The sequence below is a fragment of the Amphiprion ocellaris genome, chromosome 13 (genome assembly GCF_022539595.1).
Source record: "Amphiprion ocellaris isolate individual 3 ecotype Okinawa chromosome 13, ASM2253959v1, whole genome shotgun sequence".
Lineage (NCBI taxonomy): Eukaryota > Metazoa > Chordata > Actinopteri > Pomacentridae > Amphiprion > Amphiprion ocellaris.
Window position 1 is genome coordinate 32,761,767 of NC_072778.1, and position 27,003 is coordinate 32,788,769.

General features: G+C 43.6%; 1 protein-coding gene across 16 annotated transcripts in view; it reads right to left on the reverse strand.

Annotated features, from left to right (window-relative positions):
• The window catches only part of tenm2a (teneurin transmembrane protein 2a), a 225,268-nt gene that overhangs the window by 13,292 nt on the left and 184,973 nt on the right, over positions 1 to 27,003 (reverse strand). For 10 of the 16 annotated variants that reach the window (XM_055016439.1, XM_055016436.1, XM_055016442.1 and 7 more), the window contains 16 exons: positions 22,658 to 22,780; positions 20,922 to 21,148; positions 20,064 to 20,259; positions 18,459 to 18,560; positions 17,813 to 18,007; positions 16,292 to 16,492; positions 14,229 to 14,414; positions 13,250 to 13,276; positions 8,833 to 8,979; positions 8,300 to 8,510; positions 6,546 to 6,665; positions 4,848 to 5,109; positions 4,298 to 4,565; positions 2,940 to 3,083; positions 523 to 772; positions 109 to 129 (listed from right to left, as the gene is read on the reverse strand). In XM_055016439.1, the coding sequence (XP_054872414.1) occupies positions 109 to 129; positions 523 to 772; positions 2,940 to 3,083; positions 4,298 to 4,565; positions 4,848 to 5,109; positions 6,546 to 6,665; positions 8,300 to 8,510; positions 8,833 to 8,979; positions 13,250 to 13,276; positions 14,229 to 14,414; positions 16,292 to 16,492; positions 17,813 to 18,007; positions 18,459 to 18,560; positions 20,064 to 20,259; positions 20,922 to 21,148; positions 22,658 to 22,780 (2,680 nt within the window). The remainder of the gene's footprint in view (positions 1 to 108; positions 130 to 522; positions 773 to 2,939; positions 3,084 to 4,297; positions 4,566 to 4,847; positions 5,110 to 6,545; positions 6,666 to 8,299; positions 8,511 to 8,832; positions 8,980 to 13,249; positions 13,277 to 14,228; positions 14,415 to 16,291; positions 16,493 to 17,812; positions 18,008 to 18,458; positions 18,561 to 20,063; positions 20,260 to 20,921; positions 21,149 to 22,657; positions 22,781 to 27,003) is intronic. The other 6 variants (XM_055016440.1, XM_055016445.1, XM_055016450.1 and 3 more) reach the window with 3 other exon arrangements.

Consider the following 27,003-nt stretch of genomic DNA (forward strand, 5'->3'; position numbering starts at 1 on the left):
TCCATTAGTATGTCAGTGAAGGGCTCTATTTTATATTTCCACTAAGCATGGTATTTGTGTTTCCTGTATGTGCACTAGATGTTTAGTTCATCATCATAAGGACCCTACCTGTGTCTGAAGTCTTTGTTCCTTCAAAGGAGATAAAAGCACAACAAAACAAATGTTAATTCACACAGTCTGTGGAGAGCAACCTACAGAGAGCAACACAAAGCTAACTGTGGTGTGAACAGCAAAATTTAAACATGTGTAAAAACACCCTGGAGAGATGAAACCTCGTACAGTTTATAATTCCATCTCAGTCTTGCCATCCCCAGTGTCTCACCTCACTTCTTTTATCCAACCTGTTATATGTGCTGAAAATATCTAGTCTTTATCCTTCTTGCTCTTCTGTTGACTGACTTCACTAACCAGCCCTTATTCTGTCACTGTTTTTCCTGCAACATCAAGAAACCCTCTAAATTCAAAATGGCTTTTTTTTTTTTTTTTTTTTTTTTTTTTTAATAATTGATTTGGAATTTTTACCTCAATTCCAGGATGCCAGTAGTGTTCATAGATGGATAAACCCGGCGCACGAAGTTGAGGTCCCCGACATACAAGCTGCCGTCGATGCCCATTGCCAAGGCAACCGGTGCCAGCAGCTTATTGCCGTCCGCGAGGCCGTTACAGCTGGGGCATGAGATGCTGCGCCTGCGGCCATTTCCCATGATGCTGGTGATTACTGGGGGCTGCTCGGTCACAAAGATGTTCTCACCGCTGCCTTTGTGAAGGATGCCTGGATGTGAGGGAAGATGAAGAGGACAAACAGAAACAAATGTTGATTAAGGGTCGTTATTCCAGAGCAGATTTGGGAGCATTCTAGAGTTGTGATGGAAGCTTATGTAACTAATTTCTAGCCATGCTGGTAGAATAGCTCCTTGAACAACCCAATGGTGAGGAATTCTAGCATGGTTTCCCTGAACTCTTTGCTAGTGTCACATATACTTGCTAAATAGTGCAGTGATGAGCTGTAGCGTTTTACTGCGAGTTCACGAGGGCTCCAAATGGTATAAAGAGAAGGAATTGGACAGACTGTGGTGCTTGGAAACAACATATCACCATTGAAGCCAAACTACCAAAAGTCAGGAAAGCCATGAACATGTGTAAATCCTATGGGGACATTTGACTCCAAATACAAACAACTTTGGAAACATGCAATAAACAGCCACAACAGTGACCAGATGGTGCAACTTAGACATAAACTTACTCTTCATGTAAGAACTGCTGAGACTTGTTTTTTTTTCCCTAAACTTTCTCCTTGAAATTCAATCCAAGTAAAGCCTGATCCTCTTCATCTTTCATTGTGTTGTAGCTTTCTTTTTCTTTTTTGCCTTATTTAGAGTTCTCTTTTTTGTTATTGTGTTTATGTCTTGAGGTTTGTTATTTATAATTGTGCATCATTATGGTTCAACTTCTGTTGTTTTAAATGTTTCTAAAGAAATTTGACTTGACTTCCTGGTAGATTACTTGCCTATAAAATCCATGGTTGCAGAGTTAAAAAGGGGACTGGAGCACACTGATGCGTTCTCTGCAAACAGGCATATATTTCAACACTACTGTGTCTTCATCAGGGTCAAGGTGGACGAAGACATGAGGTAAATAGATATATTCAATCTAAACGAGGTGTAAAACTGTCATTGGATAACTGACCAAAAAAGATGTCAGCTTTATTGGATGATAAATCCAACATTAGGAGTTTCCAAAGTCAGTATCCAAGTGCAACGCCATGACAGAAACATAGGGACAAAGACCTCTCTTAAAGTTACAGAGATAAAAGTGTAAAAAGCATCTGAGCAAACATTTGTCAGAGGTGACACTCTAGAGGACACATTAAAAATCAAGTAATGCATTTATGTCAGAGGACTGACATCATGTCAGACACAAAACAAACCTCTCAAAGTTACAAGGATAAAAGCATAAAAGTACAGGTATGAATATCTGTCAAGTATGACAGCTTAGAGAAAACATGACAAATTCAGCTCTTCATTTATGCCAAAGGGCCCCATTGTGTTTAAAAGTGTGGATCCAATATCCCTCAGTTTATGATGTCTCTACCTCTAGGAGAAGGGACGATTATTTTTATACCCCAGTGATGACTTAAATGTTGGGCAAAAGTATAGAAAACATGGATAATGCATTTGGCTGGAAAATGGGGAGAGAATTGTGTTTTTGCCATCCATGCTTGTTTTTTTGTACATCTTGGGAAAATCATGCTTTTTGTAACCGATTTTGCTGTGAATCACAACAAAAGAAATATCTGCACATCTGTTTGATGAGACAGGTGTGTAAAAGAGGGACGAGCATATCTATAAGTTTCAAGCAGACTCCCACACACTGTCTAACTCACAAAATACCTTTATTAGTGCAATGTTTGGTGCTAGACCTTCATCAAACCTTTTTCCTGATGAAGGTCTAGCATTGAAACACTTGAGGAGCACAAAAACGCTGTGAACAATGTGAAAGTCTCTCAAGAAAGTCTGCAGATGGAAGTTCTTAAGTAGATGATGGTAGCTATGCTACTATAGATGAGGCAAAGTAGAATAAGATTTCTTGAAAAAGGAGCCTCTGCCCTCCAAAAGTGGACCCCCTGCTTCACTGCTTCAAGTGGCTGCTGCTGACTGGTTGGAGCACAATTTTAGTAGATGAGGAAGTCATGCTAGGTGAGACAACACAAGCTCTTCCTGTGAAAATCATCACTGTCAGGTAAAAAGAGGTGCCGTGAACCGCAGGAAGCACGGTGTGGTCTAAAACCTCCCCAAGAAAATAGCACGTTTCGTGAGATATACAGTATTGTAAATTCGCCACACATGGGGAGTTAAATAAATATAGACTGGGAGGAACAATGGAGGAGAACCGGTAAAGTCTGCATTCATTTGTGTGCAAATATGAAGGTGTGTACGTACTACTGCGTGTGTTGAGAATATGGTGCTTGTTGAGTGACCAGCCGCCCAGATTGGTGGGATCCAGTTCGTATCCTTGCAGGATGGCGGTCCTCTTCTCCCAGAGGATGAGGCTGGCACATGACTCGTACTCATAGCCCACGGACACTACATGTAGGAAAAGGGAAGAGAAAAGTATGATTAACAAATTAAACAAAGAATCACGTAAGAAGCAACACAGTAAGAAAGGCTACGCAAAACTTCATCAGATCAAAATCTCTCAAGTTCATTTAGTATGTGAAACATGTGATACACAGAGAAGCTAGTTAGCACCTTTACCAAAATCTGCACTCGCACCTAACTAACACCCTGGCATGCTGCTAAATCAATTAAAAACCTTGTTAATTGGAAAAATTGCCCAGTAGGCCTTTAAGACATGGAGGCCACTGTGAAAACTCTGCTGGTAGAAAAACTATGGCCTAATTATGCATCTGTCCTGACTGAGTCTCTTTTCACTTGAATAAATGCGCTGCACATTTAAGAGAAATGAGCTGAGATCAGGTTGATACATTAAGATGTAGATACATGCTGTACAGTATGTGTGAATCCATATGTGTGCAGTTGTGTTCCTACTTGTTAAATGGAAAAGTGTCTCAACACATCAACTCCCACTTGAGTTGCAGTGAGAGTGCTGTTGCCAGCACATTTTCAGCTCCAGTACAAACAGTAATGTAGTATACCTGCATCCGAATCTACGGTTAGCAAAACATAACCTAATCATCCGACATGTATATCCTTTATATTCCTTGGGAAATGCAAAAATGCAAGTTACCCTGGGGAACCTTTGGGATCTTTGAGTGAATGTAATTTCCCAAACAGTACGCCCCTCGTGATTTAAGTCCACACTGAAGCCCCAGATGTCCACTGCATCTGTGGCCTGACAGCAGTGTTTGGCTGACAGCATCTGTGAGCGACTGTGACAGCAGAATGTAATAGCACTGAGGCTCCCCTGGACTCCTGCTTGCTGCTCCAGTAGTTAACTGCTAGCTCACCCTGATGGCTAATAACCCTTCACCACAGTTACGGCTGGCTGAGTGAACCGAACGCAGCTTCAATGAAATATAGACGTACGGAAAAAAAAGAAAAGAAAAAAAAGAAAAGGCAAAGGCACTTTACTGTGGCCATACTGCGAAGTGGATCCAAGCTGGGTTTCTGGTGTATTATCTCTCCTTCAGCCTTCCTAATTAGCCTCTCTCCCTCTGTCATAGCCAGTGCTGCCTTGGTGCTAAAGTGTCTAATGTATTCAGTGAGTGCAAGGCTGGAAAAAAAAAAGCTCAGTGCCCCCCAGCATAACTTTTCCACTATCCATCCCTCTCACTTACCAACAGCTTCAGAAAGACCGAAGACTCTCTGCCCGTACGCATCTGTCTTATCCCAGATGTATGTGTAGGCCAGGTTGGGTGAGGCATGGAACCACTTCTGGAAGAGGTGGCCCTCCACTGCTACCATGAGGTGAACCTTCAGCAGGCCCATGGACACCACCGCTGGGGTCATGGTCACCTTGAGCAGGGAGCAGTAACCCTGGGTCCTGGAACTTAGGTAGCACAGCTTTAAACTTGTGCCAGGCACCTCGATCTGCTCATGCAGCACCTGGAAGACAAAGAGAGGATGACAGGAGAAAGGGATTAGGGGGATTAGAGAGAGAGGGAGTAATGGGGGTCACGCTTCCACTGATGGCTGAAGGACAAGAAATGGGAAAAAAACAATGGAAGGAATAAAGCAATAGGAAAGAGGGGAACAAATGGGGGGAAGCTATGGAAGCGGAAGGAGAAAGAGAGAGCTACAAAAAGATAGGCATATAGGAGGAGTGGGAAGCGAGCGAGGGAACCAGAAGGAAGATTAGCCGGCTGCCAGAGGTCAGTGGTACTGCACCTGTGTCTCCGGTATGATGGGTTTCTCCCCTGGCTTGGAGCTGAAGAAGGAGGAGAGAGGGGATGCAATCACAAGAGGGTCAGGCCTGACGAAGCCGCTCAGGTCACAGCCTGGGATCGTGTTCTCCTCTGTCTTAAGCACCAGAGTGTCCATAGCATAAAACTGGCTCCAGGGCAGCCACACGGTGCGCTCCTGGCTCAGGAAGGGGGCACGCTCGAACCGCAGAGTCAGTGATGCACCACCATTAGCTATCAGGTCAAACCTGGAGAGGTTTGCGAGAAGAGGATGGGAATGAGGTACAAATGAGGAGTGCTGTGGTGGATGGATAGTTATTTGGACAGTGTCAGAGTTTCTTCTTCCTCTTCCTCTAATATAATACACACTCCACTGTTAAAGGAATAATGCAACAACAAATCACCTGAAATAAATACTTTAATATTATTTATTACGGCACAATAAACTGAGACAACACATAACACGCCTACATGTCTAGAAGGCCAGTCTAGACTTCAGTTTGGTCTGAAATATGAATATTGCACGGTTAGAACACTGCACTGAGAGTAGAAGTGATTTTATTAGATGTCATCCTTGAACCTTCTGTCACCAAATTATGGTTAACAGCTGTAGGTTAATGCAGACAAAAAGGTCACATACACAATTGTCATGTCTAATGGGAAAATGGGCAGAGCTTTGTTAAGTGTCTCGAACAGTTGAAGCCTAGAGGAGCCAAGAAAATAGCACTCAGGGAGACCAGAACATGCTTGTTCAAGTCTGTGAAACTGGTAGCTGCGTCTGAAATACAAGGTCAATTAAATGTTACAAGGAGTTCCGATATTTCTGGAAGGGAAAGCTGCAAAGAAACCACTGATAAGAGAAGACTATTGCTTAAAAAATATCAGACAGGAGACACCAAAACTGCATGTTTAATGAGCGGAGGTCAGTCTGGAGAACCAGTGGATCAAATTTGGAAATAACATGTTTGAGATGTCAGACAGCTAAATTCAATATAAGTTGTAGTGGGGAAATTGGACAGAACAGTCAAATCAAAACAGCTCCCTGAACTCCCCAGAAACTGGAAGTCCTGCAGAGGAAATTGAAAGACATGTAAGATGAGCCAACGGAATATGTTTTGAGAGAAGCTGTTAAAGATAAAAAAATATGTTATTTAAGGAATCCGAGACTTTATGGTTGTTCAAGTTTTTTGCTTTAAGCGCTTCTTTGATCCCTCTTATTTTTGGTTTGACAAAATGTTAAATACATCGAACATAATATAATGTGAATCAAAACATTCTCAGTCATGAAATCAAATAAATTTTGTGCTATTAAACATTTGAATAATGAATGAGTGAATTCTGTACATTGCATATCAAGCAGTTTGTGATTCTTTCACTGTATTCACCTTAATGCATATGTTAATTTCTTATATTTTGTCATGAGAGATTGTAGTGTGGTGTTCTTGCTAAATACACTGTCTTCAGTGCTATTACTTTCTTTGCTGTGTCTAATTGTTTGTACCACAGACAGCATAGTTTTCTTATAGGATCAGTTTCCTAATCTAATCTAATCTAATCTAATCTAATCTAATCTAATCTAATCTAATCTAATCTAATCTAATCTAATCTAATCATACAGGACAGCCTATGTGGTGAGGTAGTTTCCAAATTTCAGCAAGCAGTGCTGGGTAGCTGTTGTACATACATTCCATCTTGCCGTGTCAGCGTGTATCCGTAGTGTGGATAGTTGACAAAAGACACGTTCACCCCCACCAGAGGGGTCCCATCTGTAGTCAACACCTGACCCCGGATTAGAGACGCCAAGCTGCAAGGAGACAGAAGAGACGGAGTGAGACAAAAGCGAAAGTCAGTCTATCAATCCCGTCTTCCTCGCCATCCATCATCTGATTTGATTAATCTCTCTATCTTTCAATCATCCAATTTGCCCAGTCATTTATTGCTCTGGTCTTCCTCCACTCATTAATTAGAAACAATCAGCAACCCCCACCATTTAGATGAGCTCGTGTCAATCATGTAAACAAACCATGACAATGGAGATGGATCTGCGCGCACGTCCGCCGATGACTAAGTGTGCGGATGTACGAGTGGCTGCATCCTCGAGAACTGATGCACATAGAATAACATTTAAAACACTGCAGGGTAACATCACGGTGATTAGTTATTTCCTTTGAAACATCTGATGCCGGCTTGTGTAAATATATGCAGACAAAAAAATCCGCACCAGGACGGCACCTCAAAGCTCCACTAAATCTACAGGGAATCTTGGCTTGCTTGCCTTTGGCTCTGGGATTTGTTAAGGTCTTGGACAGCTTTGCAAGCCATTCTGGAGTCTATTTGATATTTGTGTTAGTGAATCTAAAGATAGTATATTCTCCATGCCATGCATTAATTCACTTAAATGTCAGATCTTCTAAGAGCATCAAAGTGCAAATCTCCCAGGGATGCACAATTATTTTTGCATCATATTACTGGCAAAAACACAATGAAAAAGCAACATGTAGTCCACCTGTAATTGGTTTAAGCCCCTATTCAACATGAATGGAAATGTATTCGTCCAAAAAGCAGATTTCTTTTTGCTGACTCCTCCCCTTAAATACATCTAATCAAATCCCAATAGTTTTAGGACAACTAACTAACTAACTAACTAACTAACTAACTAACTAACTAACTAACTAACTAACTAACTAACTAACTAACTAACTAACTAAGATAGGTTAAAAAGCATATTATCTTTAAAAAAAAAAATGACTAAATGACAAAAATGTAAAAACCTAAACTAAGCTTTAAAAAACACAAATTTGTCAAAAATAAATAATTTGCAATAATCAGACAGGTTAAAAATAAATAAATGAATAAATATAAATTCTGTGGTCCTAACCCAACCATTAAGTCATTAGTGTCTCAGCTGTGATCCATAGTCATGTGACAAAAAAATCTGTGACTTTGCGGCTGAACTGCAGGCAGTGTTTACACAGAGAAGATAGGGGACAAGTATGGAAACAAATTTAAAATGTAAAAAGTAAGGGTTATGTTTATTATTTCACTACTGAGAGCACTTGGAAAAATGTTGTTGGGCTGTTTCCATAGAGGTGCGAGTCTTTATATAGCATCGAAAAATGACACCACAGTGAGTAAAAACTGCAAAAAAAAAAAAAAAAGACCAGAAATTGCTTTGGGGTTCAGAGGGTTGGTTATATTTGCAGAAGCTTATGGGCTGAGCCTAACTGATATTGGTTTTTCCTTTGTTCTCCACTTAAATAATCTAGAGATGATCTTACTGTCATTTTACTGTGTTTCATCACTATACACTCATGAGTTGGAGGCTTAATGCTCAAATTTTGAAATGCCGCATCTTAGATCTTTGAAGTCTGAAGGTAGCTTTGTCAGATTCTTCTTAGTTGTAACTGTATACGTTTTCTCGTGTGTTTCCTGCCATACCTGGAGTTGAAAGGGTTTTCCCCCGGGATGACGTGGGTGCTGTCTCGTCCCACAAGCATCTTGACTCGGTCGTAGAAGGATCGGACTCTGGGCTGGGACGTTGGGCTCTGCTGGATGACTTGCAGAGGGTCCCGGGAGCCCCTGCACAAGGGGCTATTCTGGCAGGGACTCTGAATGCAGCAGTCTGGGTCCATGCAGTCTGTCAGTCCATCTGATGGAGGAAGGGAAGAGCAATGATGAGGTGAGGTGCAAAAAACGCTGCCCTAACTTCTTCCATTCTTGATTTAATATTTTGATCATCTTTGTTTCTGTCACAGAGGAAAGTACATTTTTTTCCTATCCGTCATGAGGGTCTCCTCAGGAGGCTTCAATCTTAATTCTATTTCTTGTTCAATTCATTATTTGTAACTGTCATCCATTATTCCTCTCACAAGCGGTTTTTCTTTAATATTTTTTTAAATGCATTCCTAAGTGAAGGCTGCTCTTATAACAGCTCCACCCCTAATTTTTCCTCCCTCTTCTCCTCAGTTTACCTCCTTCGTTGTCCTTGTTGTCAGCGCATGAGGTCTCCATGGCAACGCTGCAGCCGGGGCCCCTCCATCCTGTCTGACATTCGCAATGCCAACTCTGCTGGCCCATGGTGCACTGGCCATTCCCGTTGCACAAGTTAGGACAGCCATCTGGGTGAGGAGGATGGGAGGAAGAGGGAGGCAGGAAAAAGGGAGAGAAAACAGGGGTGATGCTTGTTTGTTTCATCGCTAATGATGCACAGATGAACACATCCTTATACGCACTCATATGGTAATGATAGGATCAATGAGTCTCACTCATTTTAATAACCACATACTGGTAGGATACTGTCAGTGTTGATGGATAAAGAATCAGTGTAAATCAGCAGCTGAGTTTTCATGCACACCTTTCCATCTTTATGCGTCTACACCTGAGGGATGGCTGCTGCGTGCAAGTATGTGTGGACAGAGGTGGATAGATCACTTTATTCACTTACTGGATAGAGCCCCACCCGATCATCACTCTCTCTCTCTCTCTCTCTCTCTTGCAGTCTCTCTCTCTTACTTATGATTCAGTGTAGGTAATGGGATTCTGATGGCCTGAGAGTAATGCTTTCTCATGAAAGAATGAGATTATGTTTGACAGAGTGTGTGTGTGTGCATGAGCGTGAGTGTGTGTGTGATGGCAGTCTATGAACTAATAAACCTTCACTTTAGCTTATGCAAAAAAAAAAAAAAAAACCCAACCAGAATCTAAGGCCCTGGAGCCAAGTAAGTTCTGTAACTAGCATAGCAAGGGCACCCTCAACTCAAGAGTGACTTTAAGGCAAAGAAAAGCAGACATTTTAAGGAGGGCTGGATAAGGGGATTTGCAATTATACAGGGTATGTTCTCATTCTAACATTATCTGGTAATGGTTTATGGCTTGTCATGAAAAACTAAAATAATTTTTTGACAAGAAGATTGATACCGCTCTCACATTTTTCCGTTCAGTATGAGGCTACAACCAGCAGCCAGTTCACTTTGCATAAATACAGGAAACAAGGGAAATAGCTATCAGCACCTCTAAGCAAACTAATTAACATGTTACATCTTGTTTATTTCATTTATACAAAAACCAAAGTGTGAAAACTTAAATTTTGTGATTTCATAAGAGGTGTGTATGTGTGGGACTATTTCTTGCCTGGCAGCAGCGACTTCCTGGAGACTTGTTACTGCACGGTTGCCAGGAAACCAGCAGAGTCTCCTGGAAGTTATTGTGCTTGGCCACGAAGAAGTCCCATGCATAACCCCTCGTAAGACAAAAAAATTTGTTGTTTTTACACTTTTGACAGAACCAGGCTATCTTTTTCTTGTCTTTATGCTAATCCAAGCCAATTAGTTGCTGGCTCCAGATCCACACTGAATAGAGAGATCTGAGCTTGTATCAATCTTCTCATCCAGCTCGTGGCAAGAATTCAAATGCAGTATTTCCCAAAATGTTAATCTATTCCTTTAAAATCATCCCGATATTAAACTAATTTCACTAAATTGGGTTCATAGAACATCTGCTAAATGCCAAGAATTAAATGCTTTTTTTCTGAGACCCTACTGACATTTTTGTATCCCATTTGATTATTTGCATCCATAAAATATTGCCCATCACTGTATTTTTTAAAAATAAAAATCTGTAACTCCTGATAATTTTTCTATATTGCTCCAAATCACACCTTTCTAACTCCAATTTGAGACTGTGTGTTTGCCACGTTACCATCTATCAAGGAGAAGGGGTGGGGGGGCAACATGACACACAATGACAATGTTTTCTCCAGCAGCACAAAGAGCCCCAAACAAACTTGTCACAGTGATTTCCTGTTCAATAAATGAGGGAGCGGGATGCAACACTCCTAAGTCTACCCACAGGAGATAGAGGCAAAGACAGGGTTGACTGATAAAACAATACGTGCATGCACGAAAGGCACACACACACACACACACACACAAACACACACACACACACACACACACACACACACACACACACACACACACACACACACACACACACACACACACACACACACACTCAGCACTCAGCACCCTGGAGATATGACCTGACATTTCTCACTCAGTAGTAGTGTGCCGGCACAGAGTGAGGAAGGACAAAATAACACAGTAAGAGATTATGAATATGAAATGCTTTTCACTGAGTTCTGCTCAGTAGATTATTGAACATATTTTCACTCAAGTTGCACTGTAGGATTTTGCCCTCTAACAAATCGCTGCATCAATAAAGCAATGCATTATGAATACAAATAGTGCAATCTAAACCGTGGCAGCAGCTAAATTAACAGGCATTTCACCCCGATTGGCATTTTATCATATGTCTCAACCACCAGACGATGAGGGGAAAGTCAACAAAGGACTTTGAGGGAGACGCCGCGCCATCTTGTTTCGGGTGGGGAGGCGGGGGAGCTTAACGTCTTTCAGCTCAACTAGAGGAATCAAATCAAAGGTTTTATCTTTAATTATTACCATTTTCTGCATCAGGGGACTACTCATGATGCTGTATTAACAGTCAGGCTGGAATAGATTGTCCCAAAGTATTGAGCTCAGGGAACAAAGGCAGTTAGCAGTGATTGCATGTTAAATGGAGTTGCCATTTAAAGCAGCCAAATACTTATGAAGCACCCGGACAGGACAATCCATAGTGGGCATTGATTGGCTTGCCTGGGCAGGCCGGCACGGGGCTCCTCTCTCTTTAATGCCAGGACCCAGTCGATACCCCCTCATACTAACTAGAATAAAGTGGGATTTCAGAAACTATTAAGTCCACCCTCCCCAGTAATGTAGTTGGACTCTGATGAAATCCCCTTAAAAAGCAGGAGAAATTGCCTTGGGTTATGGGTCAGCACACACACTCTTGTGTAGTATGCAGTGTCTGTGGGTGTGGATATGAAGGGGTATATGACGCGATAGATACTGTGTAAGACTCCGAGGATGAATTGAGAGAGAGAGAAAGAGAGAGAGGCAGAGATAAAGAAAGAGACAGTAAGAATGAGAACAAAGTGTATAAAAGAAACTTGACATTGTACTAAAAAGTTCCACCATTCTCTCCATTCCCCCTGTCTCCTCTAAAGGTCATAAAGTAAAGGTCATGGCCATAAATCCATGATCACAGCTTATAGATGAACCAGATAGTTCTGTACTTTCTTGACTAAACCTCCACTCATCTACTCCTCCTATTCTTAACAAGCTACCTTAGAAATTACATCGATTGCTTTATTCCACGTTGTTCCCTGACCTGTCTCTTGGCTTCCCTTTGGCTCCATCTGTTCTTCTTTACACTCCCTCTGTCTCTTGCTCCCTCTTTAACCCTGCAATTTACCTTTTCTCTGGGCTGGTTCTTCATAAAACAATGAGAGCGATTCCATTAAGCGTAGAGGGTGAGAGGACACTCTCAACGGTGCTCCAGGGACCTGTACTGTCAGGCAATCTGTGCCGCTCCGTGCGACCCGACAGAGGTTCAGCTGCCGGGCTATCTATTAAGCATTCGTGTTGTGTGTGTGAGACAACTCACCCTGGACCTGCATCCTTCTCTGTTTGCATCAATGTCTTAACCTTTGCTGTTATTCTGTTTATCTTTGTGTGATCTGACTAAACTGTATTTTGTAGTTTTTTTCCCCGTGGCTTACGTTGGCAGGGATGGGTTTGATGAAAAGATAGAAAATCTGGAATTAATACCGTACGCTTGCTTGAGTCACGCTCGCAAAATCAAACACACACATGTGCACACAAAATGAATTTATTAGCCACTCTACCATGGCCACAACTGTTGCCACAAATACCCAATGTGAACACACACACACACACACACACACACACACACACACACACACACACACACACACACACACACACACACAGACAGACACGCACATACACGTACACACACACTTAGCGGCTCTGTATTTTTGACACCACATTAGGGCCATGCATCAGTGGCCTATGAAATTCCCCAATTACCTCAAAAGTTCTTTACAACTTTCATCATTTTCTCCTTGTGTGAAGCAGCTGTGTTTACGCCATACATGACTAGAATACCTGAGCGTTGTGTTTGTGTTTTCAGGTTCCACATTAGGAATATTGAGGAGAACACGCTCACACGCATGCACGACCACACATTCACAGCACAGCCCCTCAACACTGCTGATACCACACTAGGCTCTACAGTACCCCACAACACATCAAGGCTCAATGACAGCTAACCCCTGCTGCAGTGCACTGCTGTAAGTGGGAGTGCACTGCATGTAGGGAGTCATCATTGAGACTGGCACCCTAATCTACAAACAGATAGCACCACAGAGTCTACAGAGCCAAGCCAGGCCAAAACCCACAAATGCAGCAGCTAGCTTCTACCACCACAGGCTAAGAAACAAAACACCAGAGTCAGATACGGTACCTGCTTTGTCAACCATGCTCCCATGGTCTGCAGTGGGAGAAAATGTGCAAAAGGTAAGAGATGGGGAGAGTTTTTTTTTTTTTTTTTTTTAAAGTAAATGCAAGCAACATCATGCAGAGCTGAAATGAATAACAGGCAAGCTGAGATAAGCTAACACTGAGAGTGTCTGCTGCTAGTGAAGTGTGCTTTGCACCAAGCTGAGGCCTGACAACTCTTTCATCTTGGGCTGATGCTGCAGTCAAAGCAGCCCTACTTTCTGATGGGGGAAATGGGAAGATCATAAACTGTTATTCCCCTGTGTATATGTATGTGTTGGCGTGCGTGCTTGTGAGTGTATATATGTGCTGCTTTGTGTGTCTTCTGGTGTTTGTTTGGTGTGTGTATCAGATTGCAATCACAGTGCTTCTGGTGACAAGGAAATGAGACTTTGTGTCTCAAAGCACTGCCGGTGAATCAAAGGAATCTGGCACTCATCCATCCAAAGTGACAGTGATGTCAATATGAGACAGTGATTGACTGACAAAAGACACTCACACACACTCTTGCACAACTGTGCGCATGCACACAGACACAAACAATGTGAAAGAGTTATTTTTTGATCACAGTGAGGTGAAGAGTTATGCCTTTCATCACATAACTTTGGTGTTTCAAAGGCCATAAAAAAACTAAGACTCCTGGGGTCTGCAGTTGAGAGGCAGCCTAAAAACAGCTAAATCCTGCTCTTTTGTAATCCTCACACCCCCACGTCTAAGAAGTTTGCTCCTCTTCTCTCTGTTCGCCCACCTTCTACATCAACCCCCTTCTTCAATTCCCTATGGCCTTCCTTTTGCCTCCCTTCTCATTTCCAAATTCCTTCAGCAAAGTGAAAAGGAGCTGCCAGTTTAGACTGACTGGGTGCTGGTGTTTCTGTGCACACCCACGTGTTGACGCACAGACACACATCAAACACGCACCTCCAGACACACACACATACACTTACCGATGGTGCAGTGCTCTCCATTCCAGCCCTGGTGACACTGGCATTTCCCGTCCTTGCAGGTACCATGTTTGATGCAGAGCGGGTTGCACACACGCTGGTCACAGCCGGCACCGGTCCAGCCTTCCTCACAGCGACAGGCTCCGCCCATACACACTCCGTGGGTTCCGCAGTCGACCGAGCAGACCTCTGCAGGAGTCACAAACAACATTTCTAGACTCAGAAATTGATGTTTTGTGTTTGTGTGATGATACTGTTACTCAGTGATTGTGTTTAGATGCCTTTTCAGATGTCTGGGTTGCGTATCTGTTGTTTCAACAGCATCAAAATGACATTTCAAAGTGGAGCAGGTACCACATGATTGTTGAACTAATTGAAATGCCTTTGAAACAGTGGTGACATGTAACCAAGGCATCTTAAATCTTTCAGTTTTAAAAAGAAAATCATAAAATGTGTTATACGCCATCCCATGTGACAGTAAGACTTCAAATTACTTCGACAAGCGCAAAAAAGAGAGTACCTTTAGCTGTAAAACAATCAAATGCACATTACGCAAAATACTATTCTCCATCATGCACCTTTAATTAAAACCAGTGATTGCGGTTTTGTGACGACAGGGTTTATTTCCTGAGCCTCCATTGCAGTCAGTGTCTGGGAGGCTCAGATGTTGAAGGCAGCGACGGTGCATGTGGTGAGCTGTGACAATCCAGCTCATGTGCTCGGGACCCCCCGCTGTGCAGGGAACACACTATGTACAGACATTTTGATGCACGCTTGCTGAGAGATCCTGCGGTGTGAGACAATGTTGTCTTTATTAAAGTTAAGCATTGCTTTTCTCATAACAAATGCCGGCGCTCTGTTTGTGCTCCAGAGATGGGGAAGCGTTCTCGGGCTGGCGTGGTGGAAGCTGCCGTCTCTCCTGCAGTGGGAGCTTTACGGCTTTATTTTATTCAGATAAGAGACTGTGAAAGTTGAGTATTTAATTATAAAATGCATTTGAATGTGAACTCGGCAAGTTTTACAAGAAATATCTGTCTTCTTTTTTTTCACTCCATCCTGGGGTGCAGCTGGGAATTATGAGCGTCGTGCCCAAGAAATAGGACTGCAGACTCCTTCCTACTCTTCTATCCCATCTTTGGTAAACTGTATGTGCCATATCCACAGTATACACACTTGGATCTGGCATTTACTACCTCTTCTGCACTAATATTACCTAACTAGCTCCAAAAGCATAATATAATCAATTTAAAAGTTCCAATAAATCTGACAGCAGTCCAATAATACCTCTCAGGTAATCATGCAATGGCCTTCCAACTGCTCCTATACCATCTAAATCTCGTAAGAAGGCTTCTACTTTGTTCCCAGTAAAACAAACAAACAAACAAACAAAAAACTGCATGCTGATCTGTCACAACTATGTTGCTGGTAAGTTTAGAAACTGCTTATGATTGGTTGCTCTGTGTGTGTGTGTGTGTGCGTGTGTGCGTGTGTGTGTGTGTGTGTGTGTGTGTGTGTGTGTAGGTCTGTGTTTGTTTTGTGTCTGTGGGCTGGGTGCGGGGGTGATTTTGTGATAGTTTTTTTTTCTCTAAAATGTTCTTAATTTTTTTTTCTTTTGTCTTTGCTGCATTTTCTTACATTTCATTTATTACATGTTGTTCCTGTTACGTAAAGCCCACTGGAATGAAAATTTGGAAAGTAAAAGTGCCTTGCTTTGCTCATTTTTTGATTTTGAGCACTACCCTGATAATCATAAAAAATAATAATAATAAAAAATAGAGTCATCATCATACTGTCACTGACGGTCTACCGGGAGAGATGATTTTATATAGTCTTGACAGCAAAAACTTGCCACATTTCTGTTCTGCATGTTCCAATTTGGCATGTTGTGGATTCTGTGGTTTTGTTGATTCAAAATAAAGCGACAAACTAATTAGCAGTGTACCCTGGGACCATGAAATATGTTGGGATGATGGGTCAGAAGCTGTTTCTCTCCAACTCTGACCCTCCATCTTTACTCTGTGTGTTTAACTCTTGCAGCTGAACCAGCGCTGCACTGTTGGACTCACCCATGGAGCAGTCGGGTCCCATCCAGTTGGGGTCACAGCTGCACAGCCCGGTGTCTGGTATGAAGGCACCGTGGCCATGGCACTGGTCTGGGCATTGGGCCCTGGGCAGCTCACAGTGGAGCCCTCCCCAGCCTGGCTTACAGTGGCACTCCCCATTCACACAGATGCCGTTGTTGGAGCATGTCGGATCCAGGCAATCCACTGCATTAAGCCAGTGATACACCAATGTGAAAAAAGAAATAAACAGAAAAAAATGAGTAAAAACTAACACAAGCTCGAAAACGTCACATGAGAGCAGATGATAGAAACAAATTAATAGTTTTTTGAAGCGACAAAGGACACATTTTCATTACTTTTGTATAAAAAAGATAATGAAATAAAGGAAAACATTACCAGACATGTTACCAAAGCAATTAAAGCACACGATAATGAACGGATAAGTCTATAACTGGGGCATAGCGGCAAATGCACTCCAATATCTGAGAGAGCAGTGAGCTTCGCTGACACATCATTCGGTGTGAGCGTTTGCCTTTCGTGCGTCAGCGTGTGGATGCATTTATGTGTATGAGCGAACACACGGGGGAGAACCTGACACTGTCAGTCTGCCAGGTTGACAGGCAGCTCTGAGTCCGTGCAGTGAGTGAAAACCAATTTGACAAATTACCTCCTCCCGGCACAGCGCCCACCCACCCCTCCTCAGGCCTCCTCTCATTGCTCTGTCCCGGTCACTCACATCTTCCCTCTCTCTCCTTGTCCTCTTATGTGTGACACCACTCTCTCCTCCACCTCCCTCCTGCTCCACCACCTCAGGCATGATTGACCCCACCGCACAACTTCGCACACACATATTAATAAAAGCGCACACTCGCCACATAACCTCGGCCCTCCATTTCTGTTTGCCTGGCAGAAATGGCGGATCACAGTTATCGATTTTCATGTCGCTGGCACTTCAGGTAAATTGTTTGAGGGACTCTGCTGTGATGAATATCAGATTTGAGACCAGAGGAGGGGGAAAAAATGGATGAGAGGGAGATGGTGAGAAAAAATGAGGTGCAGAAGAGAAAATGCTGACCTTGTTCCCAGGCCCTGTGTTTTGACTTCTTCTGTCACTCTCCCTCCTTTCTTCCTCTTTGTCTTTCTACTTCACCCTTGGCACGCTGCTTTTTTTTCTCCCTCCTTTTTTCTCCCCTCAATTCTCTCTTTCTTCATACATAGTCACCTCTCGCCACCCCTCCCTGCTTGCCATCTTTTATCTCTCTCTTGCTTTCTGACTGAGAATGTGGTGTGCTGATCCTTCTTAACAAGGATCAATAGAAGCGATTCCAGCCCTGAATAAAATCTCTGATGTGTTTGGCTGCGGTATCATACTTCATCTGTATATATGGAAGAAACGACCCTCACTCGGTGTTAGATTATGCCATGATGAGGTGTCTAACTGGAATCGGAGGGGAGTGTGTTTGTGTGTCCGAAACCCTGACGCACATTTAAACCATCCCTGACAATCACCATTAATGCTCTCACCCTCTGCACAGTTCTGCCCTTTGTAGCCAATGGAGCACACACAGTTTCCATCAGTGCAGGTGCCGTGGCCGCTGCAAAGAGGGTCTATGCACTGCGTGACCGGGACGTCGCACTCGGGTCCTTTCCAGCCGCTGTAACACACACAGGAGCCCTTGTCGTATTGGCCGTTGCCGCTGCACAGCACTGGGCATGCCGCTGGATGGGCAGAGAAAAGGGAGGGAAAGAACGGGGTAGAGATTAAACCCTGTGCATGAGAAAAGAAAGAAAAACAATTAGCGGGCTTTTCAGAGATTCTCAAAAGCCACACTGCCCACCCGCACGCATCCATACCCACCACGCAGGAGGGCGAATAGAGTGGTTAAGGGGCTAGAGAGTGCCAATGACATGAAGAGTAATTACAGGCAGAGGTAACTAAACTATTCATCAAAGCTGTCTATCCCAGGTGAGCGCAGAGCCAGGGAGTCGTTAGCTCGGGGAGCTGCCATTCATCATCAGTCATCTTGTCTCAACTCCACCTAAGGCCATGCGCCATCTTACTGCTCTTAATCCTCTCCCTTCTCCCTGTGTCTGCTCATCTAATTAGACGGTGGAGATTTTTTTCTTTCTTTTTTCTGACGGAGGCAACACATTTGTAAACAGCTAATACCTTTGGAGCAGTCCATGCCATGGAATCCTGGGAAGCAGTGGCACACACCAGAATTACACTCGCCGTTACCATGGCAATTGCGCGGGCACTCTTGCACTGAATCTGTGAAGAAGATGAAGTGAGACAGAGAGAAAGAGGGGAGGGGTTGAGAGAGAGTTTGATGGCGAGCATCAAAGCATTCCATTAAATCATTGGCACCATTCATTCTTTAGGATACTACAAATCGAAGCTCTGCGTCGCACGGTCGCGCAGACATCAAAAAGCAAACACCCTTCTGCCCCTTCAAGATTCCATGTGTTGCCTGTTTTCTGTGCATTTTTCATGGTGTGGGGAGAATGCATTTTGAATTTCTTAAGACGGTATCAGTTACCCATCCGGCAATGCTCTGCACACTGTATCAGAAAATACGAGCGTTCCCTCACTTTGCACCAACCCTTCTCTATATTCTCGCTTCCTTGTTTTGGAAGTTTACTCCTCACTCTTGTCTGGTCCCACCAAGGTCATTAATACTTCATCCAGGTGAGGCTGTTTGGTGCAGCAAGACTCTCTGTGCATATTTCTGCCTGCTTTATGCGTCTTTTAATGCTTTATAACACTTTGGTGGGAAGAAACAGGGTCGATGCTAATGAGGAGGAGGCATTTTCGGACTTTTATCCATTGCTTCTTCCCTTTTGCATTGCTTTTTTTTCTCCCAATTTCCACTCTTCTTACACAAAGCATTACTCAGCCTATCCACGCCGCCAGCCTCTCCTTCTCCCCACTCTCTCTCTCTCCATCTTCAGCCATTTCCCCCCCAAAAATCTAAGCCCCTTGTCTCCCTCTTACCCTAATGCCACCCTCTCTTTCACTCCCCTCTTCAGCTCCTCCTCCTCCCATCCTTCACTCCACTTCATTCCATTCTGGCTTTGCCCCTACCATTATGCATTTCCTCCAACTCCCCCACTCTCACTACTCACTCTAATTCTGCCCTCACCGCCTCTGCCTCTCCATCTTTCCATCTCTTCACTACTCCTACTGCTGAAAGCTCTACCCCCAGATATTGACAGTGAAGGATTCTTTAACTCTGCTTGACTCTCTTCTATCCGTCCCCCTCCCTTGTTCTCACACCCGTGGGCTCCGGCAAAAAAAGGGAAATTATTTGGGATGCCATGTCAGATCCTAAAATTATTGCGTTTACAGGGCTGTGGCACAGTTTTATTTGGATAGGCTTTGGTGCTCCTCAGTGGGTGATTCATCCGCTTCGTGCATTAACACACACTATGTAAGTGATTTTAAGCTTTTTATAATAAAAAGTCGGGTTTCTGAATGCATTTTGTGTCCAAGTATGTATTGGCAAAGCTAAACTTTTAACTCACTGAGTGGTTCTTCCTGCTGGGCAGTTTTACTGTGGTTGTATTACTATTGGGAACATTGTGTACATGCTGCTAGTGAGTATTTTTGCACATTGGGAAGGTGTAAAGTCATTGAGAAACATAGATTTTGTTGACCAAAATACTACTATCCCTGGTCAACTACCTTCTAATCTCATTTTAGCTCCCTGCCTACCTTTCCCTGCCGCCTGCGCCATCCCTTCGCCCACAACAACAAACACCGACTCTGTCTCACCCATGACATTTGTGCTGAAGGAAACTGCCTCTCTCTCCCGGCCGTCATTGTAGAAGGCCAAGTGCCAGGCACCGGCGTCCAGGTACTGGACAAACACTGCCTCATTGAGGACCACAGTCTGGATGCTCCTCCTCTCCCGTGGAGACTCCACCACGCTCCACTTCTCCTTCCCATCGAGGCGCTCCATATAGTCATACTGCAGGGAAGAAGGTATAAGACAATGGAAGTGACAATGCAAGAGGGAAATCTATAATTCAGCTATGAAGTGCTGTGGTGATACTTTTTCGACTTTGGAACATGACCCATAGTTGTACATGCATTAAGATTAAAGACTTGGGGGAAGTAAATGTAGCTCAAAGATTGCCAGGGAAGCATAAAGAATGCAACACAGAGCTGCTAGTGGGTTCTCATTCTCTTTGAGAAACATTTTAGAAACAGTTTTTTACTGCAGCAAAGTAGCCACAACAGCATGGTTTAGCAGCTTAAGTCAGGTCAGGCAGCGAAACAGTTATCTGCATGCAATTATCCCTTCCTGCAAAATGAATTCATTGTTAATTGAGTAGTTTCTAATTAATAGGAAGCAGTAAAAGTTACATTACTGTGAAATTTAATTAAGTATAAATCTTAGTCTAAATGAGTTTTTTCAAACAACTATTATAATGAATCACAAATGGATTCTAACATGTCCCGTGAAACAAGCAAGGTTTTGTTTTTTTTGTCTGCATTCTCCCTTGTATTTGATGAATATGAAGATTGTTCATTCATTATGTAGCTTTTGTAATGAATAAAATAATAATCCTGTGAGTAGCCTATTACCCCAAAGGGGGTTCAGTCTAGATTTGCTGGTACAGATTTTACCTGTGCGTGTGAGGGAGGCAGGCCCTTGCGGATGTAAACTCCGAAAAGGGCGTCCTTGCCGAGGGAGATGTTGAACTTGAGGAATTGGGGTTGGCTGAGGTGGAGCAGGGACCTCCAAAACACTCCAGGAGGGACTTCTTGGGTCACCCGCCTCCCCACCTCGATGTTGCCTGTGTCTATACTGCTGTTCCGGCCGGCCCACGGACCTGGAGCCAGGGGAAAAGAAACTGCATAATCTGTGATTACGGGCATTGATTGGTAGAGCCAGCAGTTAATCATCACTGGAAATAATCTGTTTTGTTTTGTTTTTTAAAAAGAACAAACTGTGCACCATTAGTTCTGCAAACTGTGTGCTAGAGTTGAAGCGAGTGTCGTTATATGTGATGCTGGGATGCAAAGTGATGCATTTGTGTCGAAGCCCGTTGACTTTGTTGTCTGGGCTGAAATAATAGAGGTGCTGGTAGAACTGCAGAGGTTTCCTGAGCAGACAAAGCAGACAGAAAAACATACAGCATCCTGCAATCGGGTCAGTCATCTAACAGCAGAGTGTCGGGGCCCAGACAGAAAAAGACAAAGTGAGAGGAGTGCACGCGCCTGTGTGCAGAATATCGAAGAAACGAAGGTAACAATGAGAAGAACAACAGCAGCATCTGGCCGAGACGGCTGGGGAACACAACACAACAGTCCTCTCATTAATACAGAATACAGACACGCAGCAGCAGCCCACACGTATACCTATAGTACAAGCTGTGTGTTACTGAGGAGAGATCGAGCGAATGAAAGAAGAATAGATAGAAAACCACATGGGGGCTTTAAAAGAGAGGAGGGGAGGAGGTGGAGGGGGGGGAGTGAGAGAGAGAAAGAGAGAGAGTGAGGGGAGTTTTACCTCGGTGCTGACTGAAACGATAAACCGAGCTCAACACAACCCAGCGGAGTGGTTAAACAGCACATACTGATAGCACGGCTCGCACTGCATCATGAATTACAGCAATATTTTAGTTGTGTGAGCCTGTTTGGGTGCAAAAATTAAAAACATAAAAAATCTATTGGGCTGCTTTAGTATTTTATACAGCAGAAGCAGTATTTAAAATCCAAAAAGGATAAGACTGTAGGCATTTCTTTCATTATTGTTTTTGATTTTTAGTAAATCCAACAATCTGTCCTTCAAAACTTCCTGACTTTCCTCCCCTTTCTGTGGCATTCATGCCTCAAGCCAAATGGTTCCTACTGAAGACACAAATCTTCAAAATAGGTCAAAAATACAACATTTTATTTCAGGTAGGAAACAGTGATTTCTGCAAAGAACTATTTACAGCTGTGCATTGGTGCACATTTGGCGTGCTCATTTGTATTTATTGCACGAAACTAATTCAGAGTAAGCTAGTGTCCTTGCTTGAACATGTCACAGTATGCAGCGTGCCAAATTAATATGTCTTTAATAGCTTTTGGACAACAATGAAGCTCTATGGCGCAGAGAAATAAGCTATATAAGGCTTTGGCAACACAAACAGTACTTGTTAGGATCTATTTATTGTTGACTTTGGAACTTTTCATAGGATGTGTTGCTAGGAAGAAAGAAGGCAGAATATCAGCAGTGTAATCCTTTAAGTATATAATTTTTTTTCCACATGTGAAGTATTCAGTGCCACGGGCAGATTGTAGAGCTCAGTGTGTGTGTGTGTGTGTGTGTGTGTGTGTGTGTGTGTCTGTGGGGTAGGGGGGGGTGTAGCTCATACCTCGGCCTCCAGAGGGCAGTGTGGCCACATCGCTGTTGACAGGCAGACCAGCTCCCAGTCCGTTGTTGAGCACGGGGCCGTCGGATGGCTTCAGCTGCCACGTCAAACCCAGCAAGTTGATCGCTGCACACAAAAGACATGGAGAGTGAGGGGATGTGTTTGGGGAGTGGGGGGGAGGGGGAGGTGTTGGGGGAGAGAGTGGGGGACATATGACTTGAATGGTGGATTGTCTACAAGTCAAGGGGATGAAAAAAAAAACCAACAAAACTTCAGTTGAAAGCTCATCAAGCCAAGAGAAATACAAGAGGCCGGCCCTCTTAAGTCTGATCTGCCATTTATCCTGTAGCTTTTATAGAAAGTTGCCTTTATGCTTGCGCCAGCGTGTATCAATCAAACGCATTGTTATCAAAGTGGCAGGTGACCTAAAGCACAAAAAACAGTGGCGCGTCTCACCAAACATACAATTAAAAACCATAAAAATCCCTCCCGTCTTTCTTTACCTCAACCTCTCACAAACCGTCTTTCAGCGTGACAGCATCTTCTGCTTTTATTTGGAAGTCTTTACACCATCTCACAGAGAGCCGGTGACAGATTGCTCTCTGAAGAGAATGCTCTATGACTCTCCTTTTCCCTTCTCCTCTTCTTTTGTCCTCTGTTGTGTTATTGTGCGCTGGTGGTATAAGGCTGCTCGAGTGTGTTCGCTCTTCACTTTGTCAGCTCTTTACTCTCCCCACGTCTCTTCCCTCCTTAGCCTGCTGCCAAGTGTCTCCTCCCCACCCCCCCGCAAAATATGAGGAAAAACTGAACAGAAAGAAAACTGCCTGCTCCCTTACTGTATGCAAAAGTTCAGTCATTTCTTTCTGGTGCATTTCTGTTTGTTGCAAATGACTGTTTTGATCTGCCGAATGCTTTTTGAACTATCTCTGGAGTGGAAAGATTGGATCGTTTGCTTATGTCTGAATATTTAAACTATAGTAAAGGCACAATGTGCTTGCAGTATTGTGTGTATAAATGCATACTGTGACGTGATGATACAAGCAGATGTGTGATTGCCTACAATGCATCATGTAGATGTTGCTGCCAGCTTCCCAGCTTTGGCCTTATCCCCTTTTTCCACACTAGCCTCACAACACCTGCATCTGAAGCCTGGGAATCAATTTCCTTCTTGTCAAATTCTATCTCTACTTGCCCAGGGTTTGCACACACAGGGATGAGCGTAAAAGTTGCAGAAGAAGGGGCATGCGGCTTTAGGATTTGCTGCCGGGGCAGACTCATTCTCACCCCCGATCTCCCCGTCTCTTTCCCTCCCCTCGCTTGGGTTCTTTGTTTCTTCCTTTTTATGTCTCCTCTCTTTCTCCCCTCCTTCGCTCTTGGTCAAAGGAAAGCGCTGACACCTTGGCTGCCGCCCGGCCTCCACTGTCAGCTCTTTTTTCTTATTTTCACAGAAGGGGGGCCCGCATAGAAAACAAGAGGCAGAGTGAGAGAAGCCGAGAGTGCTCCGCCCTCCATCTCCTTTCTCTTATATCCAACTCTTGCCCTGTCCTCTTTCATCGCGCTGACCTTCATCCCTCTACTTCTTTTTCCCTTAATTCTCCCTTTTTTCTTCCTTCTTTTCTTCTTATCTCTGCCTGTCCTTTCCTTGCAGATAACGCAGACATGCATCCACGCACACATGCAGGCAAAGATGCTATCACAGGGAGCAGTCGATAGAAAGATTGCCTATTGAATCGGTTGGAGACAGTAAGCAATTGTGAGTCTATTGTGACGGTGCTCTCAATCTAGGTCATCCCCAAGAACACATCAGACAGCCCTATGGTTAGCTTATTGTGTACGTCTGTCTATTGTGTTTATGTGCCGGTGAGGGCTGGTGCACACGTGTGCTTTTTTTCCCTGAATTAGTTTTTCTTTCCCCCTTCTGCATTTTTTTTTCTTTTTCCCTGTCAGTGGCTGTGAGAAGTTGACCAATAGATGGCACACTTACTCCTCGGTGACAAGAGCACAAAAGCCAACGCTTTGTCAACAGGTTTCTTTGCAGCAAGACACAGAGCAGGAGAGACACAGCGAGAAAGGAAAGACAAAGAGAGACACTTGTTATCATTCTCTTTACAAGTACCATCCCTCATTTTAACAACACTTCCAACTTTGTTAGGGTGTAATTTTAGCTAAAATGAAACTGCTGAAATTGATGTATTTAGCTTTGTGTTGCCATAATTTTAAGCATTTTCTTTTCTGATCATAATTGCCATAATTACTGTTTTCAAGCTGCATTGGAAGGCTTTATTAAATGCCATGCCAATAAAGCCTATCTGAATTGAATTCGACTGACAGACATGGGGAACAAGAGAGATAGTCTGACTTGGGCTGTGTTTCCATTTAATCTCTGTCTTCTCACTCATGTTCATTTTGACAGACACACATACACACACATGCAAAACACGCATGTATAGACACACACATGCAGACAGGGAAAGATCACAGAGAAGCAGGTTTAACAAGCAAACGAGTTGGATTAAAAATAGATCAGTCGCTTCGCAAGGTTTTTATGTAATCTCAATGCATAATTTAGAGAGGTAAAGTGCTTGCTGGTATCATCTGTAAAAGACAGCATCTGAAGAAGCAGCGGCACACGTGATCCTGTGACAAAGAAGAAGAAAAAAAACAAAACAAGAGGACGAATGACAGACAGAGTGACAAGTGAGACAAAGAGGAGGAGGTGGTGGCCGGGATCGGAGAGGGGGCATCGGTCAGGAGCTCTTGGAGAAATTGTGCCGAACCTCTGCACACAAGAGGAGAGGAGCAAGGAACAGACAGAATACAGGAAGACAGCAAGAACTGAGAGAATATTAAAGAACATATAAAATCCCCCGAGGACGGAAAAAAAAGGAGCAGAAAACAGGCTACAGATGATGCTGCGGAGAATGGAGGAAGAGATGAATAAAAGCCCCCACGGATGAAATGAGGAAAAGCAGAAAATGAAGGTGGCAAGTGGAGAAGACAGATTTAAGGGATGAGTGGCCCTGTATTCATTGACTGGTTGGGTAAGAAAACATGGTTGTGATTCATCCTCTGACAGTAAGTGGTTCACAACACAGGCAATCAGACAGAAATACAATGCACATGTGCATGTTTTGAGAAATATTTATATGTCTCCGAGTTAAAGGGTGCAAATGGATTTCTGCATGAAAGGAAAAAAGAGAGCAGTAGAGATGGAGGAAGGTGACTTTGTGGCAGACTGTGCACCGAGTGTCCCCTGACTGGAAAATATTGTATCATCATCATTCTGTTCTCTGGAACATGTTCCAGTGGTTCAAATTCTCCCCCCTCGCTCTCTCTCTTTTTCCTCCTCTCTGTTCTTATGCCTCTTGCCCTTTTCTGTCTCAACTCAACCTTATCATTGCCTATTCAAATGGCGGCATCTCCAGTTCAACTGGTTGTGATGCTCCTAATTGCAGCAAAGGCTGAGGATTGCCCTTTTGCATGTTTTTGCATGTAATCTCTTGCAATGCAAGAAAAATTACAAATAGTGCACAATCGTATGCACTTACACACATGCGTGCACACACATAGGCAACACACTTTGATTTGCCTTCTCCCCTGGCCATCCTGATAAATGTATATTAACTGTTCTAATTCACCACTAAATTAACAACTCTGACCTCAATTAGGGCAGTAATTGTAGCTGAAACCAGCCCCCCATCCTCGGCCGGGCTTCTAATTGGTTTAGGAAACCTTTTCCCTGCATTTCTACCTTTTGCTCGCCCCCCCTTCTCTTCTCCGAGGCTCTCACTTAACAGGCTGGTAGACAGTTTACTGCCCAAAGCAAACACATGCACCAAAAAGCAGCCACCTGAGAAAAAGCACCTCCACTGTGTCTTCCTGCATCACTCGCACCCTCCTCTCCATCTCTGCGGCACAGGGGTGCAGTGCTAATATTGGAGAGACTGAGGAAAAGAACAGTGTGCTGCCTCAGGTTCTCCATATTAAGGCCATTTGGGATGTTTCTTAGAATTTACCACACAATATCCACTTATGTAATCTATAAATAAGGCAGCTTTCTCTCTCTCGGCTATGTTTTGAAGGCGCTGCTTGCTGAGATCATTTAGAGTCTCAGACAGAGGGACGGGGGCGGTGGTTTGCTGCTGCCCTTGGGGGTCATATACACTGAGAGAGACAATTTGTCTGCTTCTGAGTGTGTATCTGCGTATGCATGGTGAAAATTGCATGGTATTAACAACAAGCGCTCGCACACTGCAACCCCCGACGGGACCTCCTCACCCAGCTGATGCAACTGAACTGTAATTGACTGCAACACAAAAGGTTTTGCGTCGCAGCTCCTACCTGCAAAG